This window comes from Colias philodice, chromosome 23 (assembly GCF_061535455.1).
Source record: "Colias philodice isolate Cphi_HAF_F1 chromosome 23, ilColPhil1 Martin Lab GWU primary, whole genome shotgun sequence".
In the NCBI taxonomy this organism is placed as follows: Eukaryota; Metazoa; Arthropoda; class Insecta; order Lepidoptera; family Pieridae; genus Colias; species Colias philodice.
In genome coordinates this window covers 5443486-5466154 of record NC_143108.1, presented here as the reverse complement: position 1 = coordinate 5466154, position 22669 = coordinate 5443486, and the positions used below count along the sequence as shown (strand labels likewise).

General features: G+C 34.0%; 1 protein-coding gene and 1 long non-coding RNA gene across 2 annotated transcripts in view; one reads left to right on the top strand and one right to left on the bottom strand.

Moving 5' to 3' along the window:
• Nucleotides 1-22669, bottom strand: part of LOC149478053 (uncharacterized) — a 113486-nt gene that overhangs the window by 53894 nt on the left and 36923 nt on the right. The window lies entirely within an intron of this gene.
• On the top strand, nt 10635-13209 carry LOC149478055 (uncharacterized). Its single transcript, XM_089709640.1, has 4 exons — nt 10635-10721; nt 11718-11861; nt 12288-12497; nt 12892-13209. The coding sequence occupies exons 1-4, from the start codon at nt 10635-10637 to the stop codon at nt 13132-13134; spliced, it is 684 nt and encodes a 227-aa protein (XP_089565766.1). The 3' UTR covers nt 13135-13209.

Below are 22669 nucleotides of genomic sequence, written 5' to 3'. Positions count from 1 at the left end.
ACAAATGTAGCAATTAGTCCTTTCCTTCTGAGTAATGTCCGCCAGACCGTGATTAAGACCCGCCGAAGATAACGACGTGATTCTATTACGTATTACATTAGCAATAAAGTCTACATAACTGTTAGTATAAGAGTGAATCCTGCTGGTATATTATATAAGAGTAGGTACTGTGTGTGTGTGACTGTTACAGCTTCAATTAGGTAAGCTACTTGTAGCAGTAGCTCGAAAAGCTTCGAATTCTTTAAAAGCTTTTTTCTTTAATGATATTTTAACTATCTTGTTATGATTACCAGAAGCTTAAAGCATTTTTAAAAGGCTATAAAGTGATAAAACTTCGAGTGATTTCAATGTATTCTTCAGGTACTATAATACACATAAGTTAAAAAGAATAGATAAGAAGAAGAAGCAGGGGCCTTAGACAAAGTAACAATTAAAAAACGATAACGAAGTTTGAAAAGGCAAAAATGTATGGAATTGACATACGCCGCGTTAGATCACGTGGTCTATCTAATGTCAATCCCATACATTTTTCCTTTTCTAACTTCGTTATCGTTTTTTAATTGTTACTTTATCTAAGGCCCCAGATATCAATACATGTGAAGGTTGTTTCGACTTGATTCAAACACTTCTTTAAAGCTTACCAACTGATAGAAATGTTTCATCCATCAACCAATTCCTATCAGTGTACGTAATCGCTAACCGCTGAAATACCTCCAGGGTTCCCATAAGGTTGATAAGTAGCACGGTACACTCCTATTTGTTCATATAAACAACTGTTTGTTTCTCTGGCACCCCAATTAATACTGCCATCCGATAGATTAGTTAATTCTGGAACTCTGATAACCACGGGGGCGTAAATGGAGTGCTTCTTCTGTATCTTGATTGTGGTTATAATTAATTGATACTAATTCGGATGCAAGGTATCTATACCTATCTATTGATAGGTACCTTATATGTCTATAGGTATCAAATAATGAAATAATTTCATATTACATTGAAAAACGACTGAAAGAAGAAGAACTATCGGTGAGGAATTTTGCAATCTTTAGCAATCTTACTTATCTATCTACATGTAGGTATCTTATATACATACAGATGTATAAGGCCACACTAATTATAACTGAAGGACAACTGAACCAATTATAGGTTTGTCGGATAAATATCTTTGCTCGGAATAGGATAATGAAAATAAACTATTAATTATTAGTTGAAGTGCTTACAAAAAACGACTTAGACTCTGGAGACGGGGCTGCCAACATGTTTCTGATAAATATACCCATCAATTTTATATTATCGCTAAATTGGATAATATAGATATCAATAGAAATTAATAGTACTTATAGCCAGGTTCTATACTTTAAATTGTATGCTGGATATGCTATGTGATATGCCCTAATTAAAAGATCTCCATTTAGTGAAATAATGGTAATTTAATTCTTCATTTTGTTTTATTTACAGAATGTACGTTACACGGCCTCGCTCGGTAATAAGGTATTTTTCTTTAAACAATGGCGCTAGTTATAAATGGGGATTTCTATAACATTTTCCTTTCACCTAAATCAAATTTAAATTGGTCAAATATAGGTAATAATAGTAAATAATAGTAATTCTCTTTAGGCTTTAAAGTTTGTGGTTTAAACACATTAATACTGACGATGTTTACCAGACACAAAATAATTTAAAAATCGAAATCTTTCACAACCCCGTCACACCTACGTACACAAAATAAGTTTACAAAAATCAGCGCAAATAGTGAAATTGAGACTCAATTTAGATGTCGATGCCGATGTTCAAAGGGGTATTCGAACAGGGTTCGTGTTGGCAACACTACAGACCAACACAACTCCTATAACAACACCCTTATTGCCTTGACTTAAAGTCGTAAGTTCCTCAGCAGTTGTGGATTTGGGGGAAAATAAATAAAGGCTTGGTCGGACTCAATCAATTTACAAGTTGTGTTTGACCAAACGAGGGTCCTTATCGTGGAACTTGTGGCCGAATCTCAGAACTATTTTGCATGAAGTATGCGTTCGATTTGATCCGTTTATTTGGAGTCTGTATCTTGGATGCGGAATGTATGTTATAATGCGATGATTTACTCTTTATGAATTGAAATATGGGAGCAGTATTAGCATGGACTCTAACTGGTATTAGTAAGGAATTACTATCTAGCTTTAGCCAGAGATCCGTTTGATGTACATGAATGATACTTCAAAGATTTAATATATGGAATATAGTAGAATGAACTGTAGGTATGTACCGTATATATGTTTGCAATTATATTTAACTAGCTTTCCGCCCGCGGCTTCGCCCGTGTTTTCAAAGAAAACCCCGCATAGTTCCTGTTCCCGTGGAATTTCCGGGATAAAACCTATCCTATGTGTTAATCCAAGTTACCCTCTATATGTGTGCTAAATTTCATTGTAATCGGTTCAGTAGATAGTATTTGCGTGTAAGAGTTCTAACAAACACACACACACACACACACATCCTCAAAAACTTTCGCAATTTTAATATTAGGTAGTAGGATGAAGCCATTCTTAACCCTATAGCATAACTTAACCATATAGCAAGAAAGTACGAATGGATTCAATGAAAAATGCTCAAATTTGAAATACGATACTATAACGATACCTTTAAGAATTCGATGAATTAATTAATTTTACTACTTCTAGAAATAATTTGTAACGCAGTCTATTTTTGTCTCGTCCAATCAGACTATAATTGTTTAATTTTCAAAGAATTTTTATTGTCTCTAAAAATTCCTGGAATAAGTTGGTATTGAATCAAAATTAAATCGGTACATAGTAATTTCTTGAAGGTATGTTTATAAAATTTCATTGCTTCGTTTCTATCTTTAATAAATTTAAATTAAAGATTTTCATGTAAATATAAGCAGGTATAGGAAATTTCCGCGCATCTGAAGAAAGACAATTTCTGGGTAGGTTTAAAATTCTATTAACAAGTACTTCGGTAGGTACTATTCAAGTTCTCGAAGATTTAAATATAAAACCGTTAGATAATGATGGATGAAGAAAAAGCTACGTTTCTGTTATTTGTAGCAGTTAACATACCTACCTAATTGAAAGATTACCATTATTCTGGAAATTTGGAGTGACATATTCTTCTGTTTTTTCCAGTTCAATTCAGGTGAACAGTTAGTTTTAAAGGTCTGAGAACAACTCTTATAGAAAAAGTTAAATATTTAGCGAAAAAACAAACCACAGATGATATAATTTAGGGCTGTTACTGACGTCATTCATCATTCCACGCCAAGTAAGTCAACTGTTGACTTCGATTACGATAGTTAGGGGAAGCGATTGTAGTTAATGTCGTTTTAATCACGTTATTTTTATTGATAACTAGTGGTCCGCCCCGGCTTCGCCCGTGGTACATATTTCGCAATAAAAGGTAGCCTATGTCCTTTCTCGTTTATCAAAATATCTCCATACCAAATTTCATGCAAATTTGTTCAGTAGTTTAGGCGTGATTGAGTAACAGACAGACAGACAGACAGAGTTACTTTCGCATTTATAATATTAGTATGGATTTTAAAAGAAAAAGAGCTTTCATGTAAAGGTAACAAAAACGAGATGATGATATTTAGGTACTACTGATTTTACCTATGTCGGTTCGATTGATGTATCATGTATTAATGTTTTAAGAATGTAATAACTAGGTAGATATAATTACCTATTGCAATAGATAACTATGTGCACTGCTTATCTGTTTTTGTTGTGTTGGTTATAATTACTAGTAGATAATCTTTACTATTAATATTATAAAGCTGAAGAGTTTGTTAGTTTGTTTGTTTGAACGCGCTAATGTCAGAAACTACTGGTCCGATTTGAAAAATTCTTTCGGTGTTAGATAGCCCATTCATCGATCTATAGATTTATTATATAGGTATAGATTCTATAGGCTATAGGATATATACATCATCACGCTAAGGCCAACAGGAACGGAGCGGGTGTAACCGGAGCGCAGCTAGTGTAGTTATAACTGTATGTCTATGAATGTACCCAACATGCTCAGACACTAGAAACAGTACCTATCGTTATTCGCCGATTACCATAAAACCACGCCTATATAACTTATAAATGATATCTAATAACAGTCACGCTACACATATCCCTTCACCGTACCCACATCAAAACGTGATTAATTACACCGATAGAATTCCTACATTCTCATAGCAATTGATTGCTCGTTACACCCGTAATGCCGAGACCACCCCTCCGATAGCCAATTATACAGATACGGAATATAATTGAAAGGGGCACCTAATTGATTGTCTCTGGCTGGCTGATATGATAGGACGATTACTGGCCGCTGCTACTGGGTAATTGAGAAAGGTGTGAAAGAAATTTACGTGTAGGTATATGTGGCAGCAGCATAAATTTTATGCAAGAAATGCCAATTATTATGTAGCGGTAGGTACCAATAATTATGAATCTTTAGTATAATTGCATTCAAAAGCATTCATTACGTTCCGTGCCGCTTACTAATTAGCCTCACATTCATATTAACAAAATTATTCCATACTGAAAAAAATATTTAAACTAATTCTCCGAACGGAATTCCCGCCACATTTGACATTAAACTCTGCGTTCAGAAACCGTTCACTCGTTCAAATGTTCCGTTTTACGTGACGCATGATCAAAGCGTTGCGTTGACGTCGGCGTAATATACATTAGATTTACAGCTTACGGAAGCTAATTAGGTGGTAGTGGGAGGAACGGAACGCACGGATCACTAGCGTCGCGCCCCGCGTTCAACGGAACGTAACGGTTTGTGAGCGTTTAGATTTAGAAAACGTGTAGAGCTCTTGAAGCGATTGCAGTTTTTTATGTAGCATGAAATTTTTAAGGATTGAGCTTTTATAGTGTAGGTAATTTATTTCATAAATGTGTAATGATCAAATTATTAATATTAAACTGTGTACGTAATATTCGAAAGCTTCTTATTTAAAGTCAGTTAAAATTAACGCCTGCTAATAGCTATCAATTAGGCATACATAAACGTTATACCTACCTTGTAGTTATTATTTAGGTACCTACACTTATTGCACTAAAAGTTAAAACACAGCCTTTCAAGAATATGCAAGTACTTGAAATCTTCATGATTAATAATGAATATACATAAGTGGCCTCAAATTAAAAGATCCATCAAGAAATACCATCACATGTTTCGAAGTAGTTCCGCTAGATGGCGCATAGCGCGGCATGGGAGTCGTCACGGGTTTTACAAATTTGTTACTAATTATCCTATAAAAACCCGCCCTTGCTTCCATATGGTGAGATTTCGGATATTGTGTTACATCGAATGTTTGTTATTTTATTGGGCTGTTAAGTTTTTGTAAGCGTTTACACGTTTTCGGTGGCTCTTAATTGTCTATGGTTTTACTTTTTAGTGCCCTCTGACACTTTAGCATTATCTATTATTTATTGATGATACTAATGTTAAATTATGCAAAGAAATGTTGAAATTCCACTCTCTAGTAAGTTTCAGCAATCACCCTAATTAGATCCAAGTGCTTTTTATTTTTCTCATAAAAATCTAATTTTGGAATCGATTCCAAATCGATTCCTAAGCTCGAGCTTATCTAGAAATTTTCAGACTTTTAATATAAGATGAACAGTTATAAAGAAACGTACATACGAAATAAACTGACGACGCAAATTCTCTCCGCGTATTACTTAACATTACCATATTTCGGGCGTAACTTATTTAAATGCTCCACCGACTCCATTTAGAGCTTGGAAAAATAAAACTGGGGAACGGATCCCGCGATCTCTCGTTGAGCCGCTTTTGTGGTAAATATGTATAAACCTACCCACAATATGCCTTCTCCAATTTTTTCATACACCACGATTCTCAACCCTACTCCCTTGAAAATATGTCCACAAGCGACAGTATTACCAGCAAACAAATTTGTTCCATTTGTAAGTATCTGCGTTTTGTCGCCAGAACCTTTTTATTTTATCGCATTTTATTTGAAGACACAGCTGTCCGTGTTGTTTGTGACTGTTTGAATATCTTTTGTGCTCAACATAATCATGTATAACTTATTCGATTTTTCCTCGCCGAGTTTCTAAAACAATTCTTTCATCTCAGCATTAAATAAAGCTGAATTAAACGATTAAAAAACTCCCCGGAGTCTTACGCTCGAACAATGATTACATTATCTCGACGTTGCTCAGACGTAAAAGATAAAACTGAATAGCTGCCAATTTTGTTCCATTACTGCAAAGCTCTGCTGGGTACATATTATCCGAGCAAACAAAACGTCGTTTCCCCGCCAACGATAACTTAATTTCAGTCCACCATAAGTAAGTAATTAGCGAGCCGCTGCCTTATCCAGTGGGTAATTAACCTCTCCCAGGGCCCCGCCACCCACTGGTGCACCTTGAATGCCTCCTCGGCTCGTAATATTCCGCCATATTATCCGGGAGACCGCCCACCTCCTCCACCAATAGCGGTGATTCCCGCGCTTTTGTTTCGCGCCGTCACAGCTGCGTTCTGAAACGGTGTAAGTTTGTATGTTTATGTAGGAAATTTTGCCTGTATCTGTGAAGAGTGTGGTTTGTTTTCGTGAGCGCGCTTTGACACACTAACAGTGTCTTCGGTTCGAGAACGTCTTAACGTGGAAATATTTGCTAGGGATTTTGATGTTTATATTCGTTGTTGTAGAACATAATTTCAGTTAGTTATTTAGGCTTGAAAGTGGGGTGTCGTCAGTTCATATTTCATGTGATATCATCTTTTATTGAGTGCGAGGCCGGGTATTGTTGTCGGTTTACTGCGTGGTTATCTCTGGTGGCTGCCGGTGTTTAGCGAAGCTTCGTCTGATGAATAGGAATATTGCTATGACGTGTTATGTCTCCACAGGGACTTGACGCTTTAACAACCTGCAACCAATTTTGAGAAACTGTATTGGATTTATTTATTAGATAGCTATCTTAATGATATTATGATTTTAATCATGGCTATTTAGATTTTATCAGCTGCTAACATAACATACTAATTTAACGAATGTATATTTTGCTAATAGACTTTTACCTATTCAGACATTTGGCAAAATAGGCTGTTCTCGAAATGTTAATTGACAACTTTTTTTTTCCCTTGCCTACTAGCTTTGAAAATTAACAATAGTGACTTAAATAAGTACCTAATTAATCTCGTACAGTATCATATGGATGAACTACAAATTACTACCAACTTAGATTAGCTTCATCTTTAAAACATTTTTTCATACACTTGATTTACAAAATTAATACATAAATTAATTCAATGAACCACAGTAATATTTCTTCAAAAAGTCGCATTAAAAGTATTCGATTTCACGACTTTATCAACATCGAAATTTAGTAATCTGTATTTAAACGGAGTATCCGAACGTCGGTTGTTTGTCAAAATTACGCGGGAATCGTTAAGCCGCATAATTTTTGGCGCGGGTTGGCGCTCTAATTGGGTACCGCGGCGGCCAGATAAAGCTCGGTTTACACAGCGCTTTAATTAATAGAGATCGTCCGGCGACAGGGTTGCCAACGTTTATCGTTATTATAGACATAAATATTAAAATTATTCGCATGAGTTTCTGTAGTCTGGTGAGTGGTGGTAAATAAAGTTAAATAAGTATAAATTTTGGTGATGATAATAATATGGTAAAAAACTTATTAAAAAAAGTATTTATTTTCTTACTTTAAAATATAAATGCTGGCATTGATATGAACATTGAAAGCATAATACTTGAAAACGTGAAGTGACAAATCGCTTTATCTAATAAAAGCTATATCTAATTATATAAAAAAACGATAGGTATATCTAACGATAAAATAAAAAAATTAAACAAAATAATTCCGAACGCAGCACGATGTGTCAAACGCGGCGCGCAAACTTTTGGCGGGAGTGACGCAATAAAAACCTTATAAAATTTCTAATGGGAAAACGTACGAAGAGTTTCCGTAGTGAATTATGAATGGTAACGAGCTCGCTCCCCTTTGTGTCGAACGAGAACCGAAGTTTGGACTTGTTTCTTTTGTATATTGTTGCGGTTCTGAGTTGCGATATACAATACTGTTATACAAGCCAGCCGTTTATAAAAGGAAACGATAAATTTATCTACGGATATCATGTTTCTATTTTTAAACGGAATGAATAAGAATTTTTTGTTTGTTTTTCAGTACAATGACAACGATGACTACTTCTACTTTCCTACATTTTATAACTTAGAATTCATTCATAACAATAAGCGATTGCTTTCATATCTGCAAAACGCAAACAAAAAGCACGAAAACGCCTGGCTCTCATTTTTAAATACTGCTATCCAGACCGTCAATTATAAAAGGCAGAGGTAAAGGGATTTAAAAATGAGTCCCTCCTCAAAAATCCATTAAACGCCGTTACGTATACGAAAAAATGTTAGAACAAGGGACTCTCAAATCATTGACTATGATAATAATGGTTGTATCCTCCTCTTTTATCATATAAGTGAACGAGAGAACAATATTAAAGTTTTATTCGATATAAGGGTGTAAGCGTGTGAAAATGTGCAGTTTTTCGAGACTTAAGGTCCCTTTTTTCGTAGCCGCGGGCTGAGTGGGGCCGGGTATTAAAACTTGTATATCGGATTAGATGAAATTACTAAGTGCTGGATAGAGTTAAGAGGGTATTAAATCAGTTCGTATGTGTGCGGAGGCCAGATTAATTCGACTCGGATCTCTGCGAGAATAAAGAATTGTAAAGATAAAACTGTGACAATGTAAAGCAATTTACTTACAAGCGGAGACTGTTATAATTAGATATTTTTTGATGAAGTGAAATCTTTTATAACTTTGGCACTAAGCTTTAATTAAATGGTTCACTAATTATTTTAAGAGACGTAGAGACAGGAACATATACCTACTTAATTAAAATAATCTATTAGTTTTGACCTGACATTTTGAGAAACAAAAAAGGACGAAATAGATTTAATTCTAAATAACGCTGTAAAAAGCTTTTAAATGAAGGTAACAATCATATATTATAATGAGATGTAGACAATAAGAAAGTTGTGTAGATTGTAGGGCTGTAGTCTGTAAGTAATCATGAAAACCTACGTTTTACAAAGGTAAATGTACTTACCTACTATGTACCTAAATTTGCATGATAATTTACGCGAGACAGTAGGTATCTTCAACTAAGAGATTTTGATCAAATGTTAATTCGCTACACATAACACAAACGTCGCGTCTTATCACAATAAATTATTAAACAGTTGTGAGCGAGTAAACTCCGCCATTACGATAATACTTGACAAACCGCATCGCACGTCGCAGGCGCCATCTTGCGCAGTTGAATAAAACATTCCCGCCGCGTGTCTCTAATGCACTCATCAATTATTACAAGATCTCGCACGAAATTCAGCTATCATAACAGCTTTGGGATTTTAGATTTCAGATAATGGACGACGGATCGCTTTGTGATGACAGTTTTAAATTTGGTTTGAGGTTATGTTGGGTGTTGGGAGAGAATTTATTTGTGTGTGGGTTGCCTTATTATCCTTAATGTCTTTTATTATAAAGATAATCTAGATATGAGACACGTAAAAATAGTTAAGGTAGGTAGGTAAGACTTATCTATACTTAATAGGTTATCTTTTGCGAAAATTTGTGACGCATAGGGTAGTATATTATTATTATTAGTCTGTGGCATAGGTATTTTCTCCTACAGGTGCACCACAGGTGCACTTATTGCACGCCTCATAAGCGAAGCGTTGAGGTGGGTACTACTGTCACTTCGCGCAAAACATCTGATTTTTCAAACTTAAAATGTCTTTATGTATCATACATTGCACTTGTAAGATAATACATACACACACATATTAAGAAAAAACACTATTTTTAACATTCATGATATTTTTGATGTCATTTTTGTTATTTAAACTAGTTAAAAAACAGTTTAAAAAAGTTCTGTCTTGGACGTCCGTGTGTCTGTATGTGCGGATCCTTTTTCTTGTTAACACGATAGCGACCGAAATACTTTACTAATCGAGTCTTTTTTTTCTCTTACGCTTGAGTATGCTCAGGAATAGAACCCTTTCATTTTTCAGGGTCTGATTCGATGTGGTTTAATTGTTATTAAATAAACAAAAATAATAATTAATAAATAATTATTAAAAAAAAATTATGAGGCGTGCACTTTTGGATTTTCCAAACTATTTTACTTTTATGATGGAAGAATTTATCAATCACAATTTAATCCTTTAAAATTATGGAAAATAAGAAAGAAAAACATCCCCAATCCGTAGGCAATAGGCATTTTATTTGGCTTGTGTCCAAAACGTTGAAAAAATTAAGACTCTAGGTTTAGATATCAGGATAGACTTAAATCTCTATTAGGTACTTTATTTCGTTAGAATGGATTCCAAACTAACGAAAATTTCAAAGTAACGGTCTTAAAATGTCAGATGTTGTATTTTTAGTAGGTAGGTATTCCTGAAATTGTTAATTGCGTATAGAACCTTTTTTCACACCCGTACTCATTCAATCACCAAAGAAATATTTTGTACACATGCTTAAAGTCAGTGTCACATTTACAAAAACAGCAATATGTTTGTATTATCAAGCAATAGTTTAAAATGGTAATAAATAATGAACGAAGTCATTTTAGGGGCTCTCTTTGGGGCGACAATCATTCTGCTACTTTTGGTGGTACGCTGGAAATGGAGAAGTAGCAAGGTGAGATAATTTTAGTATTGTTATGCTAATGTTTCTTCCTCATACGGAATAGGTACCTACTTCTATGCCTTTCTTGCGCTTCTAAGCCTTTCTTCCTTATACGGTGGAAATGATGAAGTAGCAAATTAATGAGATCTTCGTTTAAGCACAGACTAATAATAATATACTACGTATACAAGTTTAAGTATTTTCCTATAGCGTGTGTCTTATTTGACAAGTAAGACACACGCTGTAGGTATATAAATACTTTTAAAACAATAGGCTTTCAAAAATAAAATATTGAAAAAAAATACTATGTACTAACAACGTATTGTAATAATATTGTATATCTCCTGTAAATTGTAGTCCAAAAAAATTACTTATGTATATATGTAGACTTAATTTATACGTTGGATTGACATATAACAATAATACAGTAAGATTAAAAAAAATATGTGTCTTCAAAAAACATTTCAACAAAGCATAGGTACCTACACAAGTCACAGACGTTTGGTTATTGATTTCCATTTCAGATGCGAAAGGTCGCGAGAATCTCAAGTTTCCTAATGTAAAATGTTCTTTACATTGTTCATTGCCCCATTAAAGTGGAGTAGATATTCAAGTAATAGGTATAGGATATTAATGTAAGTTAGAATAACAGCACTTAATAGTTAATAGGTACCTACTACTCAGTTAAGTTTCAACCATAAGTATATTTTTGTAAGTTTAACATACGGCGAAATGCGCTTTTACGAAAAAGCTCTTGAGAAGCAGGTGCAAACATAAACTTAGCCGCTATTTTTTAAAGCAATAAATAACTTAGATATAATAATTATTAATTACTCGACGTACAAATTAAAGACATTTACTGAACATTATTTTTCTAAATTACCAATCAAATCAGTGTACATAACATTATGTATGACTTATGACTGTCCAACTATATTAGGTAGGTACTAGGTACTTATTCGTTTCTCACGAGCCAAGTATCATAAATACTTATTTTCTGCTTTTTAGGATGAGCTGAATCTCCAACAAAATTCCTTACAACTGGTGCATCGTCTGTGTCCCCACAACAACGTGGTGCAAGGTATCGAGGTGGAGCAGAAGGACAGCCTTGATGAACATCTGGATGTGCTCGCCAGGAAACTAGCTGACAAGGTATATATAATGCGTATTAGAGTTTATATAGGCTACAGTGGTGCATGTTCTATGAATCAGATTTTTAATTTGGATATTCTTGATGTAATGTCTATTTAATATCCTTACAAGTGCACAAACATTTTCGTTTCCAATGACGTTCTTAATACATCTATATTCTATACTAATATTATAAAGCTGAAGAGTTTGTTTGTTTGTTTGTTTGAACGTGCTAATCTCGGAAACTAGTGGTCCGATTTGAAAAATTCTTTCGGTGTTAGATAGCCCATTTATCGAGGAAGATTATAGGCTAAATATCATCACGCTACGACCAACAGGAGTGGAGCAGCTAGTTTAAGATATAGAGCTATAAAATATCATTGCCAATATGTAGTATTTTAGCACAAAACACATCAGAAATAAAACGTAGTATCACCTATCAATCAGGAGGGTCGTCTCCGCCTATCTAAGTACAAAATACGTGAAACCCAGAACGAGATTGAGAACCTGCACGCGCTGGACCTCGACGTGCAACAGGAGTATCGACAGATCATGGACATGCTGCGACAGGATCTGATGAACAATGAGAAGGAGTGCAAGAAGATACAGGAGCAGATTGAGTGGGTGTCAAGGAGACGCGCGGAGCTTAATAACGAGGTACGTTAAGGAAAACTTTGAATTCCCTAAGAAAACGTTCATTCAAAGTGGATGATCTTTCAAATGGTTGGGTATAAGCTAGTCAAGTAGGTAGGCAATATAGTTGGTGATACTAAGAAATCACTGACTATTCTGAACTCAGCACAGAATAAATATAGAATGATAGATCGTAGAGTAGGTGATTAATGACAATGACCAGCATTATACGGGAATTATTTTTTGTATAATTCTAACATTACAGAAATAAAAACAGAACGACCTTTCGTATTATTCGTGATTATAATATGTACCTACATCCAATAGAAACCATATTTTACAGGTAAACGAACACAAACATCGAAACTCTTATCTTTTAAACTTCTTTGAATAATTTACGAAATTATGTCTTTATCAGGTTCAACGAGGTCAGCTCCTGTACGGCGAAGCAGCAATGGAACTAGCCAGCAACCTATCAGAACTACAGCGCGGTCGGGGCACAGAGCATAGAATAACAGAGAAGCCCCATAGACAAGAATCGCCATCAACATTACGTCATAGAAAAGAACCGCAACTGCCGCGAGCACCTCTATCGTCTGTGGTCATAAAGTCGTCTCCACCGCTGTCAGACGAATCGTTACGCTGTGTCCATAGACATTAATGGTTTTTTTTCTATTGTGTATATTGTGATACTTTTTCGATTTTATTTATTCTGTATTAAATATTGTATTTATTATGGTAGAGTTTTATTTAGCTCCTATCTTGAGTATTATCTACGCAGATTCTATAGCTTTTCGTAAACATTTTTATAACTTTTTCAATGCCAAGGCCTACCCTTGTTAACAGTTTTATGTTATGTATCCTTAGCTCGCTCCTTTTACTGGCATAGTACATCCATTAAAATAGCCATAACTACCCACATACCTTTCCACAAGGTACCTTTTTATATAAGTGTGTGTAATTTCAGCTAAATCGGTTAAGCAAACTACCGAAATGTATGCAAATAAGATAGGTATTAATCACAACTTAAAGATAAATTTTTGGGTCTATAAATTCGGTAACTATAAAAGCAATTAACGAGTTGACGCAACAAAAGCACACTACCGTTAACCTGACATTAGTATCGCGGACGTATCCAAAGGAGACAAAACCGCCGTCCTGATCCGACCCCCTTTATATCTCGTTAATTCCGAGGGTTAAAATCCCCGAAAAAGTGAGCACTTGCCTTGTTTACAAGGTTTTAGATTTTAATTTAGATTGGGGTCGCCATACGTTTGCGCGCGAAATGACGTAAACGTCACATGAAATGGCGGGAGAAATGGTTCCTTTTTCGAAAGAGGTTAGGTTTTATAAATATCTCGAGGGGCAGTTTGGGTATATCCATTAAAATCGCATTCGTATGTGATCACCTAATACAATATCATCAAGTCCACGCCGGGGGTGCTTTGTGAATAATTTCGCGGCAATCTGCTCGCATTTGTTTTGAATTATTATTTCATAATTGATAACTTATTAGTTAAAATTAAGTTATGGATGTTTATAAGTAGAGGCGGCCACTGGTATACATTATTACATATTACCTATCATATCTACAGTTCTTTGGATTAAACGTTTTCTCCTTATTCAATTAATAAATTGGTATCTATTTATCGGGTTTTCAAATATGGCCATCATCGCTAGCCTTTGGTACACACTGCTTATCTACATATAACATATTGTAATAAAATGATTTTCATAATAAACTTCAAGAAAATGTTCTCTAGCTCTACCAACCGTCATGCTCTACCTAATTAGGTATCAACTAGTTCAACTACAAAATAACTAAACGTATCTTCACACAATATTATTATAACGCGAACGCCTCGATACCATACATGAACATCCCGTATATATGTATACATTTAGGTTCATCATCATTCCAGCCTTTCAGGACGTCCACTGCAGGACATAGGCCTCCCCCAAAGATTTCCAAAACGACCGATCACCAGCGGCCTGAATCCAGCGGCTCCCCGCCACTTTGATCAGGTCGTCTGTCCATCGCGTTGTAGGCCGTCCCACACTGCGACGTCCTGTACGTGGTCGCCACTCAAGAACCTTTTTGCCCCAACGGCCATCGGTTCTGCGGGCTATATGCCCATTAGGTTTACTATATACATAATATTATACAGTCTGCTTTTATTTATCTTAGGTAAAAAAGGTTATAGGAAGAAACAAGAATTTAGAAGAATCGTGATAATCTTCATGAGCTTTACAAAGTTGTTTCATTTCATTTGTAGTTTTATTTGTATCTACTGGATTGACGGACACATAATATGTCAACAATTAATAAAAACCGCGGCTACTCACATCTGTGCTCTTCAAACAAATCAATTCATTTGTTTGATATCGTGAGCATTTGTTTTGCCCGAGGGTCTTGAGTTTATTTAATTGGAGCGCAAACAAAGATTTGTCAATTGGACGGCTCTTCATTCAACTATTTAGTTGTTTTTAGGCTTAAATGAATATAAATTTTAATTTTTAATTATTTTTTTTCCATTTATTCCAATTATTAGTAACTAGTTAATTATTACTAGCTGTTGCCCGCGACTTCGTCCGCGATTACGTCGTTTTTCGTCATTCGTCGTTTAAAAAAAATACGTGACACTTTATTTTTGAATGTTCTTAATTATTGTCTCTTATAAAATTTAACTACATTAAAATTGAACACTCTGATAAGAAAATCTTAAAATCTGAAGAAAACATGAATGAATGTGATTTAAATTCTACATTACTTAGTATTTCAAATAATAATCTAAATTAAATGTAGATTAACAGTTTGAGCGCACCATTATAGAATATGTACCTAAGTATTAAATTACGTTAGTTTACATAGTAACTTTACTAAAAACACGATGACTTTCTTTCGCGCTCGGTACCACAAACTAAGCATGTTTGTGGTACGTGGCCCGCGTCACTTGACCCCCGCGAGTTCCCCTCCGTTGCTATGCGAAAATACATTCGTTGCTCTACTGTAGGAAAAATTGTAATACTGTGGCCTGGGCGTTATAACACGTCCAGGGAGTTCCTGAGTGCCGATATCACCATCTTGAGGAAAAGCTTCTAATGTCGATTTAAAACTGCATACATACGAATTAACCTGTTCTAAAATTGTGAAATGAGTTCAGTTTTAAATTTGAGAAATATTGATTTCTTGTATTCCACTATTCGTTGTAGTCGAATAAAAAATATATTTAAACAAACTTAGGTTGGCCTTCAGGCAAAAGGGATCCTATCAAATGGTAAACTTGACCTTGTATCTTAAAAGTAAGCATGAAAGGACCTTCTGATAATTATTGAACACCAAAGGATCATTTGAAACGCACTACTATAAGAGCGAATATTGTCTAATAACAGTTTAGATTGCACAGCAGATTGTTCCTCTAAAAGTAGTGATTTCAAAGGTTCCGGTGTATCTTCAAACGAAAGCCGACTCCTTACTCCACTTTAAAGCATTACAAAAAGAACATACTACGTTAATATCGCCTATACAGAAGATGATCTGTAATAAATTGTGAGGTTATAAGCAAACCCACTTTTATATTTGTCGGACCACACCACCGAATTCGTAGATTGTTTACCTATAAGTCATTAAGACTATGACGAAATCTGTCTGCAGTAAGACGGGCCTCTCGCTATTCGTCCGTTTCCAGAGACCGAATAGTTTCAATTCTCAATCTTTCATTAAACAAACTTATTAATCGTTCTTGTCTCTAATAATTGTAATATTCGCGTCCCTACTCTAGTCATTGCTTATGCTCATGTTCATCTTCAAGAGCTCGAATAATATTACGATGGACCCTATCATTTGTCAAACGGTCTTCATATTGAGTAAAGTTTCAGATTCTCGAGATAAAATATGACTGTCGTGATCAGTAGTGAGACGTAATTCCCTCTCAGTGAGGGTTTCGGTCTCACGGGATAGTACAATATGCCGTTTGCGATCAGCTGTGAGACGTCATACCCTCTCAGTGAAGGTTTCGGTCTCACGGGATAGTAGGGGAGACCGGGTTTGGTTGTCTCACGGGTTGGTTGTCACAGCGGTCTTAACACAAAACTGAACTATCGAATAAGTCTGTTGAACAGCGTGGCAAGAGCGATACAGTGACAACGCTGTCCCCACTTCGCGTCAGACCGCCCCGATCTGCCGTGAGGGCCTCACACGTGTTTATTGTTTTCGCACAGATTTTTGATGATAATATGAGGACCGAATATGGTCCTCATAACATCACTTTTTGTGAACGAAACGACAGCGCGGTTTAATTCAATGCCAACACCATCAGAAAAAAGGAAATATTTTTAATTGTGAAAAAATATTATGATTTACACTATTAACACTATTTTAACATAAAATATATTAAGTCTGTGAGTGTGTAAAAATAAATCCAGCTAATTACACATCAAACTTATGTTTAGAATTAGGTATACGACATGAAAATATGTTAATTACCAAGCAATAATAATACAGATAAATACTGAACATAAGTAACTATAATAGTTAGTATTAAGTAGTATTAGTTAAAATATATTTTGACTACTTTGGCTGTTAGTCAAAGTTTATTTTTACTAACAACATGTAAATGAAGTTCAAATTATCTTGCTCAACTCTGCTCAAAAATTTGAGGGTTTTGTTGGAACTTTAATGTGTCAAAACTATGATATATCTAAACTACGATACAACTTGCATGCGGAAATGCTCATTATAATTGTGAATCTAAAGAATAACTAATAACATACTATTCAATTTTATTGAGCTGATGAATATATTTTGCCTGAAAGAGATCACCGTCGCCTAATAAGTATACTGTGTTTTCTTATAAAATCGTTACATAATTTATTTTATCTACTAAATTTTAAAAAAATAAGTTGTTTTTGTTATTTTTATCTAAAAATGAGCTTGAGCTTATACATATTTAGCAAAAGTATACATTAATTTTTTTATAATTTCAGGACCGCAACTTAAATGGGGCGCTCGGAAAATATGCCTATGGGTTATTAATAGAGAAATGATACACAACAAAGTTATATTGGATCCATTTTATTTATAAATAATGAAAATGATATATTTATAAAATATAAAACATATTATGTAAAATGATTAAAAATAAATAAATGAAGCAACTACGATTCAAAGAAAACATCTTTTTCAGTGTGAAAATGCTCTTAGCAATCCTGGATGATGAACTGTATATCATGTACTCTGATCCCAGTACAGTCGGTACCTCGATAGCCATAACGATAAATATTATAATCAGATAACCGCAAAGTCAAAATAAAAACATTACTTGTACAGTTGTGAGTGCAAAATTTACGTTTCATTTGGCAATAACATTTTTTTCGGTACTAAAACGTAGTAGTTTGATATGTGGTTGGCTGCCCCTCCTCTCCTTCCTGAAAAATATCCTCCAAAATTTCCCGAGATACTTCCAATGATTGAACCATTGGACGTTGGACATTAACTTCAGTCAAAAATTGACGAAGCGGATGATTACTAATTTCCACTTAATCCTCGCTGCCACTATCTTTATCATCAAATCATCAATTTTCAAGTGGTGTTGTAAAATTGTCAGCAGAAATCGTCTTCCAAAGGCGATATAATTTTATGAGCATTGAATCTGTAAATAAAAAAATCAAAAGTTAACTGTAAATCTATAAAAAAAGCTACTTACAAATAAAATTTTATCAAAAACTACTGTTCCCAATGCACCTCAAAATCTTGTAAAAGTCATATATAAAAGAATTCATCATTTTATTATTTCATTCTAAAAGTGTAATATAATACCAACAAAAAACATGAATTGCTATCATTATAAAAAATAAATACCTATAAGTAACAACTTACCTTTTGTGGGAACGCATGATGGTGAAAATTCACAAAACACGAAGATTGCATTTGATATTTTTGGTTTTATGGCATTCAATTGCTTTATAAATATCACTACATAGTATAAAAAAAGTCGCTTTCTCTGTCCCTATGTCCCTTTGTATGCTTAAATCTTTAAAACTACGCAACGGATTTTGATGCAGTTTTTTTAATAGATAGACTGATTCAAGAGGAAGGTTCGTCTTTCTACTCATGTGGTTTTAGTATATAATTTATTAGGTTTTAGACAAAGCGGACGAAGCCGCGGGCGGTAAGCTAGTAAATTTATAAAACACGAAGATTTTTAAAATTGTAACTAATGAACACAATCAATATTAGATTAACTGTAGATAATGGTGTCTAGTTTTACTTAAAATAATAAACATCTACCCTCACTTTAAAAAAATGTAGTATATTTATTATTTACACGAAATATACCATGGGAAGGGAAGATATTATGGGTTAAAGAGTTAAATAAATAACATGATTATATTTGAATTATTAATTTTCAACAGTGTTAACATGTAAATTGATTTGATTTTTACGAAATCTCATAGATGGCGCTGTTACAAAATGAACATTATACAACTTACATTCTTTAAACTATGTTTTTCTTCCCAAGTTACTTAAATGGCATAATTTTTTAACCGACTTCATATAGTGTCAATCTAGATATTGTCAAACAACATTTATATATTATGCGTCATTTGATTATTAATTTTCAATAGTTAACGTGTGTTTGATTTTTATACCACTTCATAGATGGCGCTGTTTCAAATTTGTCTTTATACTGCTAAGATTCATTTAACTGTTTCTCTGCCAAAATTACATAAAGGACGTAGTTTTTATAGTGTAAAGCTAGATAATAGCATGGCTTACTCAAAAACAACATTTAAACATGAGTCTTTAGTTTGTACGTTGTCGTAGTATAGAGAATACGTAAGAAAAATAAAGGTTCACAGCTCCTTCCCCGTAGGTGATAGCTTGATAATATGTAGCCTATAGCCTGACCCGACCTGTTAGTAATATTCATGCAAAATTTGAAGTCAATCTATACAGTACTTTTCGAGATTAGCCAGGAAATACATACAGACAAACAGACAAACAGACAAACAGACAAACAGACAAAAATTCTAAAAACTATATTTTTGGGTTCTGTATCGATTATAGATCACGGCCCAAGTATTCTTTTAAAAAAATATTCAATGTACAGTTTTGACTTTCCTACGATTTTATTATATGTATATAGATTAATTTGGATAACCTAAATTAAAATTCATATTAAACTCATCTTTGAAAGTGATCTTCGGGCCCTTCGGCATAACTCATCGTAGAAGCATAGCTATAATGTCTTATGTTCTTAGAATAATTACATATTGTGTAATTATTCTAAGCTTATGTTATTCAAAATTCCATGAGATATAAAAAGGTATATTTCTGTAAATTCTATTCAAACTACTAGAAAAGTTATAAGTAAGTTCCTATTTACACTATGTATACCTACCGCTAGACTAGAATATGCATAGATATTTAATAATAGATAATAATTGGCTTTATATCACTACATAATATAAAACAAAGTCGCTTTCTTTGTCCCTATGTCCCTATGTCCCTATGTTGTAATAAATATCCCTATGTATGCTTAAATCTTTAAAACTACGCAACGGATTTTGATGCGGTTTTTTAATAGATAGAGATATTCAAGAGGAAGGTTTTAGTAAGTATATTATTTATTATGTTTTAGACAAAGCAGGCGAAGCCGCGGGCGGAAAGCTAGTAAATTATAATCTAATGCGTCAGTGCTCTACAGTCAGACACTTCATTTCAAACCAAAAGCACAAAAAGCTGCAATACCTAATTATTGCAGCTTTTTGTGCTTTTGGTTTGAAAGTAAAAGAAATTAAATTTATGCAATCAGTCAATAATTCAGAGGATTTTGAATGTGTGAACCATATACGAAAGCGGAAAGATATACAACTTACAAGCAGTTTATGTTACATACTTAGGTATTTCTGAAAGGTTTAATTACCGTAATCACGCTCTACTCATGAAACATCTGGATAAATAAAAGGTACCTACCTATGATGTGTCCGTTAAGTCTTTAATTGCATAACGTTAAATGAAATTTGTATTTGGATATAAAAATATATGTATTTAAAAAGCGTGAGGAATAGCCATAAATAAAGAAATGGAAATGTAAATCGTGGCCATCCACCGCGCTCGCGACCGCGCTCCGCCAAATGCTTCGCCCGTTTACGGCGCTTCTCAAATATTTACGGACTTATACCTATTTATTTTAATATGTTTAAACATAAATTAAAGTCAATGCCTAGGTATATGTTATATTAACGGTGTTTGCAAGTTTTTTAAGGTAGAATAATGAGAAGGACTTGCGATATAAGTTTAGAACCTACCTACCTACTTACGTTACGCACCTACTAATTATTGGTACGTGGAAAATCTCGCTTAAAAATATTTATTCTTTAAAAGAGCAAAAATATGCCTAATAAGAATGAATTCCGCATTTGAGCGTTAGTATATCTACCTACCTATATGATTAACTAATTAGCTAGGTAGATAATATTCACACACATGAATGAGCATGAATGATCGTATCATCGTAATTATAGATGAGTTGAATATGCAGCTATATCAGTTACCGTCTAAAGATAAGATAACAATATATATTATATATACCTACCTACAATAGTTGGCTGTAATACCTAACCTAAGTTACAAAGGTATAAGAGCCCACTAATGAAATTAATCTATATTCATGGACCAATTTAACATATAGAACATCCATTACATTCATTAAAAAAAGCGTTTTCCGAGCGCACGAGTCAGAAGTGAAACTTCTTTGACAAGATACAAATGTACCAAAATCGTCGTCTTATTTCATGACGTGACGGTATTGCCATGACGCGACCTTGAAATTTATCTCTCAACGCGCCTAGAAAAACTTCAGTTCAATAATAGGTATAATCAGTCTCTTGGCCATTTTAAAATATATAGATGTTTGAGAACACATGACTTTTCCCACTCGTAATAAGCGCATTAAGGGAGGAAAAAATTTAAAACTCGCCGCGTCCCGAAACTTTGGAGTTTTCTTTTTACATTAAGGACAAGAGAAAAAATCGTCTACTTAGAAGGGTGGCGCGAGTTTTAATATTGTCATGGAAACACGAAACAATAAAAACGATTGTATGTGTTTAAAGTAAATAAGATTACAGTTCTTCTTTTAGTGGTATTGAGTCTGGGAACAAAGATTTTGTTTTATAGCACCTAGGTACGGAAGGTAGATACCCTAACTACCTAGGCTACTTATCCTATGTCTAGACTAGTACCTACCTACTACTTTAAAGTTTTAATGACAGGAACCTATAATAAGAATTTTATTAGCACGTAATTAGTTAATTCATTGTATCCAGCAGCGCAGTTGTTCCAGCGAAACATATAGGTACTGATAATGATACCACAGACTAATAATAATTTATAATATACTACGTATACAAATGATACCTTTACGGGAATAATATAGTTAGTTACATATGAACTGATAATACATTCATAAAACATATTATGTTCTTAATTGTTATTGTACCTACTGGAAGTTGCAATATTTTTCTACCAACTTCAATAAAAACAAAGTAACTAACTAATATAATTTAGAAATTAAAGATTTTAAAGGATATTTAAACGCGATTTATCGCGTATAATACTCGGGTAAAATCAAACACTAGAAAATACTAAAGTAAGTATGTAATATAATATCATCCTGCAATCTATTTACTAATAGATACTAATGTGTGACAATAATTATGGGGTTCAAGAATTAGACCGGATTATAGCAGGTATATAAAATTTAATTCGATTCTTGTTTTTTTTCTATAAAATTGAGCCTCATAAAAATTTATAATACCTATTAACAATATTGAACTAAAGTATTTAAACCTCCGACATACCACACAACGCCATCTAGTACCAATATAAGAAACTTGCTTGCTTGCAGGGGCCATAATATTATTACGACCTCTTCTTTCCAGACAGTTTACGCCGTGAATTGAACTGACTGGCAAATTCATTGATCGCAATAACCAACCATGGTTTATAATTATGGTATAATATGAACTTGCCAGTCAGTTCAATTCACGACGTAAACTGTCTGGAAAGAACAGGTCATAAATAAGGGGTCATAATACGACCCCAGAATGTAGGTAATTGTCTTCATTGCCAAACGCTCAATAAACGTTTTCAGCCTTTGATTGAACATACTATAGGTATATGTCTAGATCAT